The sequence below is a fragment of the Acipenser ruthenus genome, chromosome 18 (assembly GCF_902713425.1).
Source record: "Acipenser ruthenus chromosome 18, fAciRut3.2 maternal haplotype, whole genome shotgun sequence".
Taxonomy (NCBI): Eukaryota; Metazoa; Chordata; class Actinopteri; order Acipenseriformes; family Acipenseridae; genus Acipenser; species Acipenser ruthenus.
The window spans coordinates 21,387,057-21,408,188 of NC_081206.1; the positions used below are offsets into that span (position 1 = coordinate 21,387,057).

Sequence of the window (21,132 nt, forward strand, 5' to 3'; positions counted from 1 at the left end):
TGTTCCTCTATGAATCTCTGTGCATTATCATGTATTTTAAGAGACTGCAGACAATGGGAAATAATCACAAGTCATTTAACTTTTAATACATTATTTTAATTGAACTTATTTTGTTTTATATAAAAAAAAATAAAACATTGTATAATTTTAAAAGATGAAGAATTACATTCTTTGTTACTGAAGCCAGCACAGTACCCATATAACACATATGAGATCATTTAATACATTGGAGGTATAAAGGTAAATGTAACTAGAATTTATAAACTTATTACAAATCATAAACCCCAACGTATTGCTTTAACAAGTGCAAGTTGTAGAAAACTATGGTGTTGTGAAGCTCTGTTCACAGCTGATTAAAGCAAGAGCTTGTTTGTGAGCAGAGGGCCTGGGTCATTTGGAGGCATTGTAATGCGCAAGACAGCAGTCAGAGTATGACAGTTCAGAGATAATGAATTGCAAACTGTGATTACAGGTAGAGTTTCCCTTTTTCCAGCAAATCTACAGTACATATGCAATCACCAGTACTGTACATTCTCCACAACAGCCTTGAAATGCCTAAATTCAGATCACTTTCTCTCATCATCATAAAGCTTCATGAAACATCTTCATCCCTGAATTTGGTGAAAGAATCTGGCAGCTTATCCCAGGTGTCCTAATTTATGTTTGAAAATGTGATTCATAAAGCTGTGTCCGTTTCTGTAGTACAGGAAGGTTTTTGCGTGCAAATAAATTGGTAGCAACAGTATATATTGGTTCTTCTCGCACATCTGTACGGTTAAGCTAAAATGAGTTATTTTTGTGCTAGTAGGAAATGACAGCCACTACCACAAAGATTTTGTTAGAAGATATCCAACTAATGTTTCTACATATTTTTGCTTCAATACACTAGATTCTTCTTGTCAAATAGCTGTATGCAAGTAAGTTGCATTTTTATGCATTCAACCATCACTATCCAGAATAGAATCAAGCAGAATACACTAAACCATGGATGCCAGAAGTTTCTGAATATCATTAGGTTTGTTTTTCTTTTCCGGGGATGGAGCTTGCAACAGTCGGGATAGGGATTGCAGTGAAGCACAAGCAACACAGTTTTATGTAATACCTGTGAGCTATATTGCACGCTGTGATGTTCCTCCCAACCCCAAAATATGAATAAAAACAAAAGTAACAGCAAATCAAATACTGTATGAAATAACAAACATGTCCCTTGCTAAAATTAAGTTTGACATCCCAAAACGGTATACTCAACAGCATACAGTGACTTTAGACACTTTTGTTCTTTTATAAAAACAATACATTAATTGTCTTTTACTAGCATTATTAAATACATTTACAAAAACAAAACATTTAGTTTCATTGGAAAGGACAGGCAGTGGCCAGCATGTCTTTTGGTCTCTCAAGGATATGTGACATCAAGGCAAATGAGGTTGTATAGACTTTTTAAGTCTTAAAGTTCAATGACTCCTGAAGTCTCGTACAATGACCTCAGTCAGCATGTCATATTACATGGGCAGCCACGACTGACATCATTTAAAATACAGAAATCAGTCTTCTAATGAACATCACAGCTTCCAATTTCATAGTGAACATTTCATTCTCAAAAAAAACAATGTCTTTGGGCAACATAGTGGTGCACTTGGTGTGCAGGGAGTGCTTTCTTGTTCCTGGGTGTAAAGAGGTAATTAAATGGCTTGGTCATGGGATCGGATGATGCTCTTTTCCATAAGTGGCTTGTCCCTGTTTTGTCCAGCAGATTTTTAAAACTTAAGACCCTGTCTTCTGAACCTCCCTAAGCATCTTCATTAACTGGTAGGAATGCCAAAACAGTTCCAGTCTGATCTGGTGTGTTGTTTTCTGTCGAATCCATATTCTCTGCCTTTTTACAACAGAGAAGCTGCATGCAATAGTTTTTCATCCTCAGTATAATTTTCTGGTTGGTCTCGCTGACAAAGCAATACAGCACGGGGTCAGCGATACAGTTGAAGCTGGTCAGTAGAAGGGAGAAGTGGTAGAAGTTAAAGATCTTTTCAATGAATGAGCATTCTTTCTCCAAAATGGTTCGGACCAACAAAAAAAAGTGATAAGGAGAGAAGCAAAGCAAGAAAATCAAAATTGTGCCGGAAACCAAGCTTTTGATGCGGACTTTCTGCGAGGTCAGAGTGCCAGTGCTCTTATTAACTGCCCTCAGGACTCTGAAGTAAGAAATTGTGAGGATGCATAAGGGGAACAGGTATCCAATGAAAAAGCGATAGTAATTCACACTGCGTTCCCAGTCTTTCATGGGGTAATGCTCAAAGCAAATGGAGTGGTTGTTTTGGTCTTGGCTGAGTTCCTTGTGCACAAGGAAACTAATGCTGACCCCGATCTCTTTAAACCAGATGAAAATGCTTACCAACACAGCTGCTCTCCTGCTTCTCAACCAGTGGAACCGGAGGGGGTATACCACAGCTAAGTACCTGTCAACAGAGATGCAGCACATGAAACCGATGCTGATATAGATGTTCTCGTAGAGGAGAAATCCACAGACTTTGCATAGCCACTCCTGGTGCCTCCAGTCATCGCCCAGAAAGATGTACTGCAGCCACAAAGGCAACGAAGCCAGGTACAGCAAATCGGACACTGTTAAGTTGATCAAGTAGATTCCAAGCTCGTTCTTGGCTTTCCATTGCTGCCAGCCGTGATGCAAGGAAAAGATGTTTGCGGGCAGCCCTATTGCCAGAACAATAATATATACCCCAGAAAACAAATACTGGTGAATGTTGTGATCAGTACTACAGCTAATGTTTCTTTTACTTGACATGCTAGGAGACTGCATCTGTCGAGGACCTAGTATTGAAGAGTGGTCGTGGAGCTACAGCTCAAGCCTGCAAATGTGTTTCGAAACTCTTGATTTGCCAGTAAGCAGTGTCTTATTTTTACACACTATCCAGAGAAGGGTCTGTTGGAGAGAAAGAGAGAGAGAAAGTTTATTTTATTTGAAAACGAGTCTTTGGGAGGCATATATATGCAAATACAGTTATTTATTTTAATGTGATTGGCATAATTAAGCTTAAGAAAAGTAACTTGTATATAACAACAGCTAACTATTATCTTAATTGACAGAGAGTAAGAGGCAGGCATTTATGAGAACTGAAGTGGCTAAACAATAGTAAAAACAATGTCCACATAGATGGAGTCAGTGAAAGTTCCTGTTAGCACAGATTGTCATTGAGAGAAAGGAATATGGGCAAAGTTTACATAAAAATGTAAATGCATTTGAGTTGTACCTGACAAAGTATTATTGTAGTATTCTACTGACGACATCTTTTAAACTGCAGGTCAACACTTACTCCCCTTAAGTAATATCAAACTCATATGATGCTCAGCCTAGTTTCAAGCATTGAACTACCATGGACACATTCAAAAATATTTTGACAGTGAAAGGAATATATCAATTGGCATAAATATTTTACAGTTTCCAAAACTTTCACGTGGCAACAAAAGATCTTAATATGCATGTTTTTTGCAACAACGCATAACCACGTTTTTTTTTTTTTTTTTAATTTATTATGTCGGTTTTAACAACAAAAGATCTTAATATGCATGTTTTTTGCAACAACGCATAACCACGTTTTTTTTGTTGTTTTTTATTTATTATGTCGGTTTTAAACTTGGTGGTGTATTATATCTGGTTATTAAACTAGACACTGAAACCATTAGTTCAGCTTTCTATATTCAGAAGTTTTATTGTGCTGAAATACAACCGAGGAATAGTTCTATGATTTTTTAAGCCAGCCATTAAAACAAATATATAAATATTAAATGTTTGCTTGAATTGAACATTAAAGCAGAGTTTACATTCAAATAACTCATTAATCTAGGACTGTAAAATTCAGACTTTTGTGTGCAAGAATCTTAACTACTTGATTTTATATATATATATATATATATATATATATATATATATATATATATAACAATTGTATATTACATTAAACACAAACCCAGGGTTCAATTCAATTAAATTCAAACCATTATTTAACCAGGTAAAGGCATTGAGAACAAGTTCTCATTTAAAATGCCGACCTGGCCAAGAGGCAGTTATAAAGGTACAATAACATCAAACAAAAGACTAGAACGGAAAATTCTGGTCTTTCAACTGACACGATGCCCTGTGTAACAGTGAAACCACTTCCTTTTTACCTAAAATTGAACCTCTTTTTTGTACTCACATCCTCCTCATATGAGATTAGGAATTTTTGTTTCATGTTAATAATGATGCACATGAGGTTTAGGTAGAGCTATATACACATAGGAAGTTCATACGTTTGGACAAAAAAGAACCAGTTTTTGCACTACAGTCATACAGATCTTTACAAAAGCCAGGAAAACAAACCAGAAGCTATATTTATGTTCCAATATGTATATTTTGTTAACTCCGTGTTTAAATTTGAAACAGTAAAAATAAATCTAAAATAAAACAGGCATAACAAATAGACATATTTTTTTAGAAGGGAACTGTGTCAGTACTTCAGAATGTTCCATCGCACAGAAGTTCTAAGGGCAGACTTGACGTTTTTCACTTTCAAGCACATACTGTATGAGCTGCCAGCATTAGCCTGAAGGCCAATTACTAAAATGTGGAGCATTTCAGAATCTGTCTGGAATATGATTGAACTGCTGGTACAATTACAATCCATACCCCCTTAGAGGTGAAGGGTATCAATATATGAATATTACAATATATTTTAAACATTCTGTAACAAAAATAAAAAATAAAATCTTAATGTGTCGAATACTTAAGCTGAAAGGCCACATTTAAAATGTGCCGACTACTGCATATTTTTTTTTGTGAAAAAAATAACTTCCTTTATTTTCATACGAAAGTTTAACTAGAAACTCATCAAGATTAACTAAAAGTAGAAAAGGAATAGAAGGTGGTATCATAAGCTGAGAAAAAAAATAATTTAAATAGCACAAGTTGTAATGTAGAGTCCCCGAATGTCACAATAAACAACCTGGGGTCTGCAAACCCTAGACAAAAGCCTCATAACAAATACAACAATATAGTTCTTCTGAATCAAATCAATGGACGCTGTCCAGTCCTTTTGGGTAAAAGAGCCATACTGTTTGCCAGAGAGTTCTTAAGAACCATACAATATACATCACAAACACTAAAATAATAATAATAATAATAATTGTAGCTTAAAATAGTGATAGAAAGTCAAGGTGTACTCACAAAACTGCTTCGGCATTCATTAAAACATGTTGCATGTGAGCCGAGTCTGGACGTGAACCGAAGACCTTGCGCACTCTCAGACGAGACAGACTCAGCAAAGGCAGTCTATCACACAGCACTTCCCGTTACACGTGTTTAACGACTAACACTGTACCTTATCACCTATGATTAATTTCTTCAGTTATATTTTTGAATCACGATGACAGCAAAATGGAAAACTTTCTTAGCATATCTGTCTTATCTCCAATTCTACAGCACACTTCAGCAGTGTGCAACCGTTTTGCTTAATGAGCTTTGATCGCAATGAAAGATAAGACTACTATGTCGGTGCAGCTGGCAGAATACAGATTACCTAATCGACGGGCAGTAGATTTACTTGATTTAAAAACAACAAATAAAACAAGTTTACTACTGTATTTAGCACCAATGCAAAATGACTAGGTTGGATGTAAATCTGCTCTTTCAAATGCAAAGACTGGTACAACATTCAATGTGATACCTGTCTTGTAAGTTACCACTGCACATTTTTTTAAATGTTTTTAATTTGAAATAAAGGAAATCATTTCTAATTATTTACCGTAACAAACAACTTTGTTTCCAAAGAGCAGGGTTATTTTGCTCCCCCCCACCCCCTCCACCACTATCCCATAATGTCCCACCCCCAGGCACCACAACCAGCAGTGATGGTCCAACTGGACGCTGTATATGTAAAGCTCCACCAGTGGAGGTTAACAGTGTAACAGCTCTGAGTTACTAGTATCATTCAACTGTACACCTTTTTAACATTGTTCCATTTACTGTATAATAAAGGTAATGTACACCCTCATTATGATCTTTTTCTGATATATTGAACAGCTGCAATGCTCATACTAAGGAGCCTGAAGTTAGGGAATTAAAATAAAAACTACTGGTTTGTTGTCTGACTACTGGTCAGTGAGAGTGCGTTATAAAACAGCTCCACCAGATGCTACAACAAATGCAGTTCTTCAGCTATAGCCAAATAAATATACAGACCGGGCAAAAGTAACACGCCAGATATATTATACAAATATGGACTGGTGTTGATATTCTGATCCTCCCAGCCTTTGACTTTGGGCAATATAATCCCGTCAGATATTATATTTCCCTCAGGTCTAATAGTTTTCCACAAAACGTGAAATATCCAGTCCATATATGACTGATAAACCTTTAAAGATAGCTTTATCTGCTTTCGTATTTCACCATCACGTTTTTGGAGTGGATGTATTGCTGAAAGATGGCGGTAGATGTTTTCGTGTTGTTAGCATCATTTTCATTTAAAATTTGTTGAAAGCTGTGGAAAAAGCAATTCTTTCTTTCAGCGACATGGCATGAACACGTCAGAGGTCAGAGCCATTGCTATGAATAAGTACTGTTTCTATCAATGGTTGCTAAGGACTGAGGCTATAGTGAAAAATAAAATTGTGTTTAAACAAAAGACAAAACAGATTTTAACAACAAGGTTTAAGTGTGGGCAGCAGTGTGGAGTAGTGGTTAGGGCTCTGGACTCTTTACCTAGATTGCTCCAGTAAAAACCCAACTGTATAAATGGGTAATTGTATGTAAAAAATAATGTGATAGCTTTTAACAATTGTAAGTCGCCCTGGCTAAGGGTATCAGCTAAGAAATAAATAATAATAACCCCCAAGCAAGTATGTTCCTAGTGGATAATTTAAATAACACCACCATCTTGGGGATAGGGATAGGGTAAGGCCATTTTAATGATCCGCTATGGACACCAAGCTGATGGGTCATATTTCTACTTGGGATCCTAACATATACAGTGGTACTGTAGCAAAAAGTATTGGCACCCTCATTTAAGATCATAGGCACACCTCATGGTGTCTCTTATTAGTAAGATGTATTACTATAACTTATGAAATCACACAAATGAAAATCATATTCTCCACTGCTATTAAACATATTTTATTTATTTTTTACTTTAGATTTGTGCATGGGACAAAAGCCGTAACTGATTTATAACACCTTCACAATGCAAAATGCTCCAGTTCACATTTATATGATTGCAAGTTATGAGACATAGATCTGTCTACTACATACACAAATTTCTTCTTCAAAACGATTGTGTTTATAGTTAACTATAGCTGATAGGACCTATAAGGTTTGGCCAGTTCAAGTCACAAATGAATCCAAGTTAAAAATCACAACTTATCCCCAGGTCCATGTCACAAAATGTAATAACGTGTTTCACACAGCAGGTGAAGCAGCTTTACTCTTGGTGGAGTGTGATAATTCAGTGAAATGCTGTGCTGTTCCTTTTGGGAGGGGGCGGGCATAATATCGGAAAAAACAAAGTTGTCTTGCTGGATCCATTGTTTTTAGGCTAAATAAGCACAAGAAATCAGAGTACTACCACATAAACAACAAGGTGTTAAAAGCTTTTGATTTTTTAAACACAGTCTGCACTTCCTGTCATCATGAAAACCCACTGAATCGACCTGTATTCATCCACTTTCTCTCCAGTGTTAGGGAGTTTTTTTTATTTTTTTGCTTTCTTTATTGTACTTCAAAGAAAGATGATGAGCAGTAAATCTGTATAATATGGAAATTGTTAAAACATCATTATGAAGGAAATACAGAAGCATCAAATTAAGTGATAATAGAATATATATCTATATATATATTTATATATTATTATTATTATTATTATTTATTTCTTAGCAGACGCCCTTATCCAGGGTGACTTACAATTGTTACAAGATTTCACATTATACAGATATCACATTATTTTTACATACAATTATCCATTTATACAGTTGGGTTTTTACTGGAGCAATCTAGGTTCAATCCCCACTGGGGACTGAACCCACAACCCCTCCGGTCAAGAGTCCAGAGCCCTAACCACTACTCCACACTGCTGCCCTATATATATATATATATATATATATATATATATATATATATATATATATATATATATATATATATATATATATATATATATATAAAAATAAATAAATAAATAAATAATATTCTAAAACCTTGCAATAACTAGCTTTGTGTCCACAAGAACTATGTTAAGTCATATTTGTTTGTTGAATTGATATTTCTGGTGCTGCAAGCAGGAATCCACTGACCAAAAAACCGCAGGACTGCCCAAAAAACCGCAGGACTCAGAAATAGAAAGAGTGGCCATGCTGTGGCAGAGAAATGCATGGGGTCGGGCGCGTGGGAGGAATGAGCGCCTTCTGAAGGCAATGAAGAAGCAGCAGTGCAGTAACATGACTGAATAAATATGCAAACTGTAAAATATGAAGTATTTTATGCCTGGTGCCTGAATAGCTGTTCATCGCCGCTGTAGAAAAGAAGCTAATAAAAGTCCTGTGATTTACTTATTTGCTTGTGTATTTATTTTATAAATAAATTTTTTGTTGTCAAATTTTACATACCCCAAGTATGGAATTTTCTATACATTATTTTCTAAATATTGGGGTATGAATTTGCACGTGGATTTGCAGTGCTGGCTGCCCACATTGGGCCAATGACTTGGGGTCAGAATGGCCCAGACCTGCCAATCCACGTGGGGCCCACACCGACTGCCAGTTATGGGCCAATATTTCAGCCCATGTTGGGCCATTGCTGGACCTGTGTGGCCATTTTTGCTGGGTTAACCTTTTTAAAATGGGTCGAGTTCAGTTTTTGTTTTGAGGGAGGCATTTTTTTTTTTTTAGAGCCATTCTAATTTATGGGATGTACTTAGCTTTCATTGGCTTCGTCATACAATGAAAAGCGGCATGAAGTTTCATTAATTCAAACGCTTTTTCTTACAAATACTACGGAAACAAAAGCAATTACTATCCAAGGGATTGCTCCGTTATCAACACTATCGTAATTCTTTACATATATATATATATATATATATGTGCTATGGGTATGAGTAACACACTGCAAGAACGAATGTTTTGCATTGGCCATTATTCATACAGTTCATGTATATATTCAACAAATATTCATTTATAACTAAATAACATAAAAGGATATACACATTATATTATATGTAATACAAACAAACAAACAAACAAACAAACTCCATGTAGCAACACAGACTTCTACAAATCCTAAATGCCGTCATCTTTTTTCAGCAATAACCTTGAGATGTATTTTAGGTGCCCATGTTATAAACAAAAACACAAACTGTCTAAAAACTACAGGAATGTTATTAGAGAAAATGCACAGCATCTTAAAAACACGCAACACGTCGTCTTTGTTTTATACACCCACATTTAATCATGTAGCGGAACGATCCAATACTGACAGGACTCTCTAAAATACCACAAGGAACAGCCAGCGTTCGTTTTATATTGCATTATTATTTAAATGAACCTGTTTTGATATTCGGGTGGGGCCAGTTTAACAACAAAGCGCTAAGCTTATATACCTTCAGCATTTGGGATCACGTGGAATCTACAGGAATTCTCTCGGATATAATCCTAGTAATGGAGGCAAAATGAAAAATAATTTTTTGCAGATACATTAAAAAAATGTTTTAAAAGTAGATGTTTTTATTTCGATGCAGTCCATACTGGCTTTCAGTATTCAACATCTCAAATCGAAACGTATTGCCCGAAAGAAATTATTTAAAGAAATTTAAAATCAACAAATAATAAACTCAATAAAATACATATCATTCTAATAGGAATTGATATAGCGTTACAAACCATTAAGAAATGTGTATTTCTCCCTAACAACCGATGAATTGAACTCACCTTCACGATCAGGCTCTTCTTTTGAAAGCAGATTGATGCTTTTTCTTAACTTGTCCGGTAAATATAAATTACTTTGCGCCAGAGTCTGATTTTAACTTCACAGTGCTGCTTTACAGACTAGTGGTAAACCATGCAGCAAGCGTGCAGCGGCGTGTGCCTGAGCCTCTTTCTTTTGATCTTATTGGTATTGTAGTGGGAGTACTTCCGACACCCACAGCTTCCACAGAAGCTTAACCTATTAAACCTATAGAGTCGTCTTTTGCGGGTATATGATCATTAAATATTATACGTCATTTAAATAAATCCCCTTTGGGAATGACAATTAGTAATGATGTAATAGGCTTGTAGTTTTTGTTGCAAGCAACAGTAAATCAGCTTTATTTTTTTTCCACTGAGTTAATCAATTTAAACCTAGGCTAAATTGCTATTTTGCGTAATATGTGCATAAATCAGTTGTCCTAGTTTACAAATTAGCTGACAAGATGCTGTACGTTTATTGGATTTGTAAATGTTTAATTTAGTATAGTAGGCCATATATATATATATATATATATATATATATATATATATATATATATATATATATATATATATATATATATATATAGCTTTTGCTTTGTTTAAGTCGGTTGCTTTTATGACGCTGCGAGGATTATTATTACTATTTTGTTTGATGTTATTTATTCTGTAAATACGTATCGTCAGTATCAACAGTCGTTATTTTTAATAAATGTATTCAATATTGTATGCTGAAAATCACAGAAAGAACACAAATATATCAAGAGTTTTGTGTAAAAATTAATGTTATTTACCAGCGCTTTATTTCCACCTAGTGGTTAAATGTTTTAATGGACTCATTTCTGTTACAAGTAAATGGGACGGTACGGTGAGTCAGAAACAATCAGTTTCCAATCACTATCTGTTCCTTGGCCCCAAGAGACATGCATGTGTTATGATATAAAAATCAACACACTAGGAACTTGGCCATCAGAACTAATTTGGCTGAGTTACCATCAACTTCATATCCCACTGACCACCAGGTTCTGTACATGTATTTTTTGATTTACAGGTAACTCTAGGAAACCGAATCAGATACAATACAATGGAATGCTTGCTCAATTCGAACTCTTTATTACAAAGGCTTCCATATTATTAAAAAAAAAAAAACTTTTCTATAGTAAATCAACATGGACAACAGCAATATGACAGTAACAACAAAAAGAGAATTCAAAAGTGAATGTCCCATTTGAATTTCCTGTGAGAATAAGAGACATATTTACATTGTAAATCATGATTTTTATAAAAAAACTAAAACAAAATCCAGCTCTTTGTAGTGTAAAAAAACAAACAAACAAAAAAAAACAGAGGAAATGTGGTTTTGTTTTCTATCCTATGTCACCTAATTGATCTCTGCCTTAGTTTTTTTTTTTTTTTTTTTTTTAAATAGAAAAAAAAATGAAAGTACTTCAGCACACCACAGGTTTTTTTTTTTTTTTTAAACTGCAGTTCGATTCAGGATAAAAGCATTTGCAGCACATCTAAGATTTCGGATCTCTCCTGCAGTATTCAGGGACAATGTAAAACAAGTCAGTGAGAAACAGAAAACCATTCTTTAAAGCAATGTTAATTTAAAAAGGTTTACAATTTGAACAATCATTTTGTTTATTGCCAAGTTAAGAGTTCAAATGTACCCAGTGTAAAGACCGTTATGACAGAATGGGCATTCAGCATGTGAAAATCCTCAGTGTATTACTTTCCTGCCAAATATAAAAATGGAAGTTACATTCACATATCAATATTCATTTACATTGTATTTACACAAAGAAAAACAAATCACAACTTTATTTACATTAGGATCCAGTGTAAACACATAATGAATGTAGTCTTCCACCTCAATGTACTGTAGGTCATAAAATGAGGGGTTAGAAAGACATATACATGGTTGCCTTTTGTGTAAAGCAGAAATAATTAACAGCAAGTTCTTTCTGTCCAATTCCTTACCAGCAGTATTGTCTCAATAACCTGTATCAATTCAAACAGTCAATACAGCAGTCACTTATTACAGGGAGGCCCTTTGTACTGTGGAACCAGCTATAAGGTGGTATGATCATGGCTCACATTTGCCTGATAATGATATTTCACCTGCACTTGCTTTCCCGTTAGAAGGCAGGACACAGAACCCGTCTACATTATTATAAAGGGGAACTCTTTATAATGAAGTGCATTTAACACTCAAATATATTTCACAGCTGGTTTCACAGACCCAATTAGCACCAATCTTGGACTACCTTGCCTAAATTAACATTGGGTAGTCCAAGATTAGCACTAATCTGGATCTGTGAAACCAGCCCTTAAAGTACAGGGTGATTAGAAAGTAAGTTTAATACATCGACGCACCATGTGTATAACCAACAAATCCCCTATACCAGACTGCTAAATTATTTTGTAAAGAACAATAAATAAGATTGGTGTTTTCTCTGTCTAAATAATCAGCACAGTAAAGGGATATATAGATGTAACAAGAGGGATTTTGTTCTATATTTCCAGCAGAAAAGTAGAAACTCTAATTGCCCAGGATGGTGAATTCAAAATTTCAAAAGTAGTAAGAAACAAACTGGACTCTGGGTATTATTTAGAGTTAGTTGTTGTTATACCAGACCAACAATAGGGAAAAATCTAGAATGCATGGCTGCACAGTAAAATTTGTGTTTGGTTACTTTTGAAATGTAGATTCCTTAATGTCAGCTCTTCTAACAAATGCATTACTCTAGAGATGTTCTTGCGTAATGCAATTGTGAGAAAGACCTGTACAGATTCTGAATTACCTTATAATTGGTGGACAACGAATAGGGTCAAGTGAGGTTCATATATTTTAAGAATATAGCCCCCTGTGGGTTCATATTTTCAATTTAACAGATGAGTAAGAGGAGGAGGGAGCATTGGGGCGAGTCTTCAGTCATGCCACAGACAGCTGAAAGGATGGTGAATTGATGCAGGTCCTGTACTGCCAAAAAAAAAAAAAAAACCCACAGATATACTGCTGAGAAACAGGTGAAATGAATTTGAACTGGGGAAATACAAGTCAGGCATAATGATGAAATGTTCATGATGTTTCCTCTGTGGAAAATTTGAAAGTGCTGTACTGCATAAATGCAAGTTGATTTATTTTATTCTTTACATATGTCTTTGAATTAGGAAGGTGGAGTTCAATTCTCATCTGGATATGAGGCTATAGTGTGTAGTCAGAGGCAGGTTCGGGGACTTAGGTAAACTGTACTATATTGGAAACCTAATCGCCACGGGGACCAATGTTTGCCTCCCAGTCTCAATAAATCCTGCTGAGGAGAAAGTCATGGAGAGGTGGCAACAAACATGCTAAATAGCCTGACCCTTCTCATCCCGGACCACCATTTTACGTCGGTTAAACAGAAACTCCCATTTTGTTTCAGCGGCTTTCATTTACACGCAGCCATATTCATACCAAACACTTTGTGGGTCATTGCTGGGGTCAGGGGAGTCCGGAGTACTCTTATGGGTGCTGGAGTTGCTCCGATTCAGGTTTTCTGTGCCGGGACCCTCAGTGCTGCTGCCTCTCTCAGGTGACTTGGCCAGGCTTTCTGAAAGAGACGTATCCATCTGCCTTTGCTCCCCGATCACTTCTTTCTCTTTTGGGGGGGGCACCGCCCTGACTGGCGTCACCATTGCCACCTCTCCGCGATGCTGGGAAACAGGCCGCACTGGTGGCTGCTGTGGCACAGATCTGGGAGGCCCTTGCTGTGCCGGGCAGTAGTGCGGTGAACCGGTAGCGCCATACCTCTCTGGTTTTTCGCAAGCTACACTGGGGTTGTTCACAGAACCAGAAAGAGAAAGTGTGGAGGACTGGTGCTGGGGATGCTGTTGGGGAGATAGGGGCCTTAGGTCATCCTTGGGAGGAGCTAGAGAAAGCCGTCTGGGATCCACAGTGCGGTAATGAAGCTCGCCGCCCTGAGAAGAGGATCCTGACAGCCTAGCGGATTGGGGCCGCTCATGGGCAATTGTAGCCTGCCTCCTGACAACGATCCCGGGGCTGGGGTTAAGTTCTGCAGCAGGTTTAGGCGAACTCTCCTGCCTGCAATTGTCTGGCCCGTTGGATCTGAGGAGGTCGGCAGATGCCAAGCTGAACGTACGGCTCAGGTTACCGCTGCCACCTCTCTTGCCAGGTTGCTGCTGCGTCTGTGCCAACCGTTCTGCCTGCCGTGACCTGGTTGGCAGAGTTTGCGTTTGCCGTACAGAAGCTGCGTTGCTTGGGGTTTGTGGCTGAGGGTCTGGGGGTCGGATGCTGGGTTTGACGCTCTGCCCAGGTTTAGATCTCCCATCCAATGAATTGGCAGGAGCCGCTTTGATGGTTGGCATGACATAATTTGTGGGCATCTTGGCAACATCCTTCAGGGTGCTCTGCTTCCCGATGATAGGGGACTCGTTGATTTTCTTGAAGTAGTCACTCATCAAATCATCTCGGATGTTCGTCTGAACCTAAAACGGAGGAAAACATATTAAAACAGGTACTCAATCTTTTTAAAAAAAATAAACAAAAACCTTTTTTATTAGCCACTCACTGTTTAAATGAAATTAGCAGTGAAGTGAAATCACATGGAGTTTAGCCAAAATAAAAAAAAAAAGATCACAAACAGTTGTACAGGTTTTGAATGTTTTTGATTTTGAATATCTGAAAAAAACTAAAACACAAATCAGCTTTGCATATCTATAGGGGTTAAGTTCCATCGGATAATGTTTTATGCTTAATCTAGACAAATCCAGACTTTCCCCATGACCTTTAGTGTACACATAAAAAAATAGACAGAATGTGTTAGTTATACCATCTTGTGCTCTCGGGAATGTGCATGCAACCTGATCTCAATTATCATTTATTTATGAAAAAATGAGTGCAGCGTTTAGATTATTTTAACTGGTTACATGTTAACCTATTTGTATCAGATGCTTCAGATTTAACATTGAAGTATCTATATTTCAGGACTGGTATGTTCTTAATTGTTCAAATTGAACATTGTGCTTTTATTTAATTAGTTCTTGTTTAAGATTAAATTCAACTATGTGGTGAATTTGCTTTACTCTCCTAATTGTGACACAAGTGGTGTAGTGGGGAAGAAGCCTTATGGTATATATGCTGTACTAAGATATTACAGCTGTAGCTCTGTATTCATGGTTCCACAGTGGACAGTTTAAAATTATTTTTACTGTAAATTGGTAATGGCATGGAGTTCAAAGAGGTCATGCTTGAATTTTCCAAGAAAGCTAAGTGAAGACTAACAGGCAGTTGGTAGCATTCTAAGAAAACACCCCTGGGTGATGTCAGTGCTGTGATACAGTGCACCTATCAAGAGAGACAAGATGCAGTTTCATTGTGAATGTACTATTGCGACGTGTCAGGTGACTCATTACAAAAAAGTACTATCCAATTCTTCCCGGAAAACCTTACACATTTAAATGTACATAGGGCTTGAACTTTTCAAATATTATTTTCCAAATCTGTACCTCCCTTTAAATGTTAATTAGTAGTTTTTAAGCTGTCTCTGAATCCTAATAAGAGAAAACTACTAAAATTAAAGACTGGGTTTAAGATTATTTGTTTTGTTGATACAAAATCAAGGAGATTTTAAATGATGGGCTTGGTATCAGTGTACACTCCGTACTGGGTATTTTATGCTGAAAAAAAAAAAAAACTCATTTAAACCAGTAAAAATAATAAAGCACAACGATAAAACCAGGCGATGAGCAATTGACATAATTCATCACGTCTGTCTGAAATAAATTATGCCAAACAGAAAATCAGGCTTAGTCAAGCTATGAAGGTAAAAACTTGGGAAACAGAATCAGCTCAAAATAAGTTTAAAGGGACATCATGTTATCAAAAATAAAATCTGGAAACTGCAATACCTAAATATACAATCAATTGAAATGAACATAAAAACAAATGTTCTAGTCAATTTGCGACTGGTTGGGGAATTTTGGGAAGCTAATTAATACTGTATGAGTTCAACAGGGATTTAAAAAAAATAATACTATACTAATTCTGCTATACTTCTTTCATCTTCATTACAGCAGGGTTACATTACCCACAGCAATGTCAATATACTGTCAGAGTATATTTCAAATCCACAATACTTTTAAACCAAACCCAAGTGAGTGTGGCCTTTTAATGAAGTACGATAAATACAATACAAAAATGTATTTATTTAAAAAATGTATTTATCAAGTTTTGTTTTTTATAAAACTACAAAGATTAAAAGTCTTCAAATGGATACTGGTGCAAGTTTTAAAGCTGAGCTCCGATTAAATGAAATTGTGGTTTCCAATTAACACCCAGGCTAGGCTCCACCATGGTGCATTGCTAGTGCTTTGAATCTGAAAGGTACCCTGGGAATATAGGAAACAGGTCTCCTACTGGGCCTGCCTGCCTTTTTGCTGTATGTGTCACCACTGCTCAGACGTCTGGTGGCAGTCGTTCTGGAGAGAGCGGAGTCACTGGGGAGCATGGAGTCGGCTTCGGCTAAGAACTCGTGCAATGAAATGAGCTCCGTCTCATCTAAACTGTGTCTACGCTGGAAGAAAACAAGCAGCAACCAAACATGGAAAGGTTAAACTTGCATAAAATAGAGTGAGGGTTAACCAGGTACACCAGTCTTTAATTACTGGGCTTTTTTAAGAAGCTTTGACTTTGACTTTACAAAACTAGTATCAAACAGTTAAATAAAGACGGGAGTAAACACTTTGTTTTTCTTACAGTGGGTGGTGATAAGTTGTTGCTCTCCTGCAAGAACTCTTCCAACGTGACCAGCTCGCTGCTGGGGGATCCTAGACTTGGTCGAGCTCTGCCCTGGGGATGACTGGGAGCACCCTTCTGGGGGGTGTCATAGGAAGCCAGGCCGTTCACACACTGTCCAGGCTCCTGCTTGCTGCTTGAGACAAAAGCTGATCCGGAGCGGTAGAGACAGCCTTCTCTGGGGAGGGTGGCCGCCTCGTGCCCTGAAATCACTTCATCGCTGGACAGGTTTACCGACCTGCCCTGGATCCGATCACAGGAACCTGAAAGGCCACATTGTTTGGTATTAATGGGGGAAGGCAAGCAATTACATTCCAAGTTCTCAGATCCAATGGTGCATAGAACTTCCATTAATATAACAATTTTGCCTAAAACAGTTCTGTACAACTGAACCAACCGCAATTGTGCAGCCACCTCAGTGGGGCAACAGGCATCAACTTTGGGTACATCAAACAGCATCCTTTTTTTTGTCCAATTTAATTTATATATATATTTTTTCTGGATAACAAAAGCTGTAAACACAGGTGTCCAATCCTGGTCCTGGAGGGCCGGTGTCCCTCCTGGTTTTTGTTCCAACTGTACCCTAAATTACTTAACTAGAACAATAATTGGTAATAATTGGTCCAATTAAGTAATTTAGGACACAGTTGGAACAAAAACCAGGAGGGACACCGTCCCTCCAGGACCAGGATTGGACACCCCTGCTGTAGAAAATAACTGAGTAGGCCGAAACCCCAAGTCAGAAATTGGTGCCTTGGTTCTAGCCACTACATCACCAACTCCTCTATACTCAACTGCAAACTGAGATTCGATATTTGAGTGCCACTACAAAGACCTTGATCATTTCTATAACATTACCTTTGGAGTTGACAGGAGAGCTGCTGTTGGAGGCATTTCGACTGTGGTCTAAAGCGTTTGTCCTGTATGCTGTATGAAGAACATGTTACAGTATGTTAGTGGTGGAGCATTTAATGGCTTCAGAATTTAAAAAGGAATGTCCTTCAAAGTTAATATTGTAGAATCTGCAGTACACAATGATCTTTTGTCTAAACGTTTGCCTACTAGACGTTTTAGTTTTACTCTCTAAAGTCTACCACTATTAGAAATAACTGGTAAAGGGAGGCCTGAAACATTTTTAAATAACTGCACACATTTGAGGAGAAAACCACAGACTGATGGTGTTATTCTGTCACATTGGATAGGACAGTTGCATTTATCTGTGAGAACATCATGTAATGAAAATTGTAAATTATCTCCAATAATCATGTAAATATTATTTTAAATACAGTATGATGGGTTTTTTATTTATTCTAAAGGTAAGTGTGTACCTTGGTTTCCATTACTACTGTTGGCAAACACTGCATCAAGTGACTGCAAGCGAAGATCGTCATCCGAGATAAAACCTGAAAAACACAGCAAATTCCACCTTATACTATTATACCATTTGGTATTTATCATGAAACACTCAATCATAAGAACTACACAAAAACTTTAAAATTGCATATGGTACATACACTGCAGGTGGTATATTAAAATAATTCAATACAAAATATCTTTGGTCTAAATTGTTAATAGAAGCTTTACAGTTTCAGAAAGCAGCACAGAATGGGGAATACATTTCTTTCAGCTGCTGCAAGCTATTAAGACCCACTGGTTACCTTTAGGCCTCAGAGTTTGCCTGGAGCCAGGGATTGGAGTAGAACTTGAGACACTCATATGGATGGCTGAGGTAGAGTAGGCCATGGATCCCAGCTCCATGCGTCGTCGCCTAGCAACGGCTTCTGGGCTCTCCATGTTCTCATTACTTCCTGCGCTCCTGTACATGCCTCTTAGTTTGACACCACTGTCATTCAAGGCTACAAGCAATGTGTGAAGTTAGTATTCACCAAAACACTGACACTAAATACAGTAAACTTTAGCAAGGTATTTTAGCAAGGCTGGTTTGAATGCAAGGAGGTTTGTGACACAGAAACAAATATGTAGTGAGATGTACTCTAAAAAAAGATTGGGCTTTGCCCTGCAATACCTTGAACAGGCCCCATCTCATTGCAGTTGTGGTGTGGGGGATTGAACAGGCTGAGGCCAAACTGTCATGAACTTAAAATCACACTAGATTAGCTGGGAATTTCAAACTGTTGTTAGTCCCCACCTCTCAGAGGCCAATTAACCCAGATTCCAAAACTCTTGCCTAGATCCTTGAGATTATGGCGCAACAGTACGACAATTCAATTTTAGTGCCACACTGATTTTCAGAACTGTCTATCAAATATTAAATGTGAATTATGAAACTCCAAAGAATCAAAACAAAAATGTAAATAAGTGTTTCCTTTCTTTTTTGATAAACACTGAACAGCAACGCTGTCAAAGAATGTTCTGCTCACACTGTTGAAACAGTGTGTGGGTGGATGCCATGTATTCTAGAACAAAACCCCCATGCACCACATACGAGGGGAAGGAAGGGGGTTCAGGACTTAACAAGACTGCTGCCAAACAAAACATGCCCCCAACTGTGGCTGGGACACAAAACCATGATGTGCTGTACAACAGATCATCAAAAACAGCGGGACTGCTTTCAATTTGCAAACACTTACTGGGTATCAAAATGTAGCAGCTAATTTAATAAAAGGATTATGAAAACCATGACATTTTGTTCCAGCTACTGAACAAAACAAAATCCCAGCATGTTGAGGTGTGCAACATCAACTTTTACAGACTAAATCTGAAAATCAGCAAATCAGCAAAAAGGGGCTGGATGTGTGTGTGTGGTTTCAGTAATACAAGGTTCACATCACAGCTGGTAAACGGTTTCTGTGCACTGATAAATCAGGTGTATGGGACTTCATCTCTTTAGGGTAATACTCGATATGGATATCTATAATGCACGTGGTTGCGGACACACAATTCAATAGCGCAGTGCTAAGAAACAACTACCAAATTAGAGATGCAAAGACAAGGTGCATTTTAGAAGGGAACATAATAGGCTGGAAAGCAAGAGCAAGACAAAGAAAAGCAATGGAAGAAATGGGGATGATGGAGATGCCACTGGAGCTGGGTGCTTTGGTGCTGAACAGGATGCTTTGTGATGTGAGGCAAAGCTTGCTGCAAATAATCACTAACATTGGTTTACTTATTCTGTTCTACAGACAATATACCTTTTATTGTATTTTCTTTCTAGTCTACTATGTTAATTTTAACAATGCATTCTGATTAGATAAATTAATGCCAATCTATTTAAAAGGTAATCAATTAATTTTAAATGAGAAATACATTGCCTATATTTTTTCCCCCAACTTATCCAACAATATTTCTCCCTCCACTTTTCACATTTAAATATCTACCCCCAACAACTAAATTATCAGATGCATAATTGTGCATTTTCACAACAGAATGTGAAAAAACATATTTATTAAAAATAAATACATCAAAACATTTTTTATATTTTAAAAAGGGACTACTTACTAAAAAGATCTATTTTTCAGGTAGATTCCAACAGTAGGCCTGGTTGCCCAGCTACATAGTGTTTCTGTTTTTTTTGGGTAAAGTAAGGATGTGGGGGAGTGCTGAATTCTGTCATTGTTAATCCTCTTTGAAAACCTGTGTCTTTATACTATGAACTCACACACAGTGGCGGAGGATGGTGTGTCTCTGGGTATGACTAAGCAGGGAAATGAAGGTGACTGATAGGATTGAGAAAGAGAGAGGGGGTTAGAAATCCCCAATCTCCGAGAGAGAGCTGGGTTCGTTCGGAGAGGATGGGATGTCAGAAGATGACCAGAACCGGAGGCGATTAGAGAGAGAGGGTCGGCCGGGTGGAGTCTTTGGGGACTTTATCTTCTCTTGGCTTTTGCTCCTCAGAAAAGGGAACCTTTTCGATGAAGACGCTACAGAGTTATTGCACAAAAAGAGAGAGAAGAGTTTGAGTGGGAGGAAATGAGATGAGTTCAATAGGATGAACAACCAAATTAAAAAAAGAAATCACCACACATGCATTAACTGTTAATGTTTCAAGGAATCTATTCAGCATGTTAAAAAGAACGTCCCAACTGGAAACACTGATTAAGGCAGGAGGAGTTTAGAACTGAATCAAACCCTATCCTGAGGTCAAATAAATTAGCTTCTGTATATGAGATCTATTTATTTCTATCAACACTAGGGCCAGCATTCCAAATAGTTATATGACGCACTTTAGCTGTAATACTGCTTCTTTGAATACATTGTGTAACCTAGTGTAACATTTTATTAATGCAGGACATTTTGGTAATACAGTAATATTTTAAGTTTATATTGGTTGAGAAAAGATTTTAATTTCTTTTTTTAGAGATGTGGGCACAGATGCACACAACTAAAAT

General features: G+C 37.2%; 2 protein-coding genes across 5 annotated transcripts in view; both read right to left on the reverse strand.

The window, feature by feature from the left end:
• Positions 1–80: 80 nt before the first annotated feature.
• LOC117418765 (ovarian cancer G-protein coupled receptor 1-like) lies at positions 81–10,382 on the reverse strand. Of its 2 annotated transcripts, none has more exons than XM_058991514.1 (2): positions 9,964–10,382; positions 81–2,938 (listed from the first exon to the last, which is right to left on the reverse strand). In XM_058991514.1, exon 2 carries the CDS (start codon positions 2,813–2,815, stop codon positions 1,790–1,792), a length of 1,026 nt encoding a protein of 341 aa, XP_058847497.1. In that variant the 5' UTR covers positions 2,816–2,938; positions 9,964–10,382; the 3' UTR covers positions 81–1,789. The 2 variants fall into 2 exon arrangements, with proteins under 2 accessions (XP_058847497.1, XP_033887744.1); XM_034031853.3 differs by lacking the exon at positions 9,964–10,382 and adding an exon at positions 5,219–5,465.
• A 691-nt stretch (positions 10,383–11,073) lies between these two features.
• The window catches only part of LOC117418631 (protein Daple-like), a 63,045-nt gene continuing 52,986 nt past the window's right edge, over positions 11,074–21,132 (reverse strand). Inside the window, exons 26-31 of one of the 3 annotated variants that reach the window (XM_058991500.1) lie at positions 18,442–18,639; positions 18,112–18,186; positions 17,642–17,710; positions 16,745–17,046; positions 16,419–16,562; positions 11,074–14,475 (exon numbers count right to left, since the gene is read on the reverse strand). In XM_058991500.1, coding sequence (XP_058847483.1) covers positions 13,423–14,475; positions 16,419–16,562; positions 16,745–17,046; positions 17,642–17,710; positions 18,112–18,186; positions 18,442–18,639 — 1,841 coding nt within the window. In that variant the 3' untranslated portion in view covers positions 11,074–13,422. Of the gene's footprint in view, positions 14,476–16,376; positions 16,563–16,744; positions 17,047–17,641; positions 17,711–18,111; positions 18,187–18,441; positions 18,640–21,132 lie in introns of all 3 variants that reach the window. The other 2 variants (XM_058991499.1, XM_058991501.1) reach the window with 2 other exon arrangements.

Bases quoted from the DNA above. Each gene is read 5' to 3' on its own strand.
- LOC117418765 (XM_058991514.1), bottom strand. From the start codon at position 2,815: ATGCAGTCTCCTAGCATGTCAAGTAAAAGAAACATTAGCTGTAGTACT.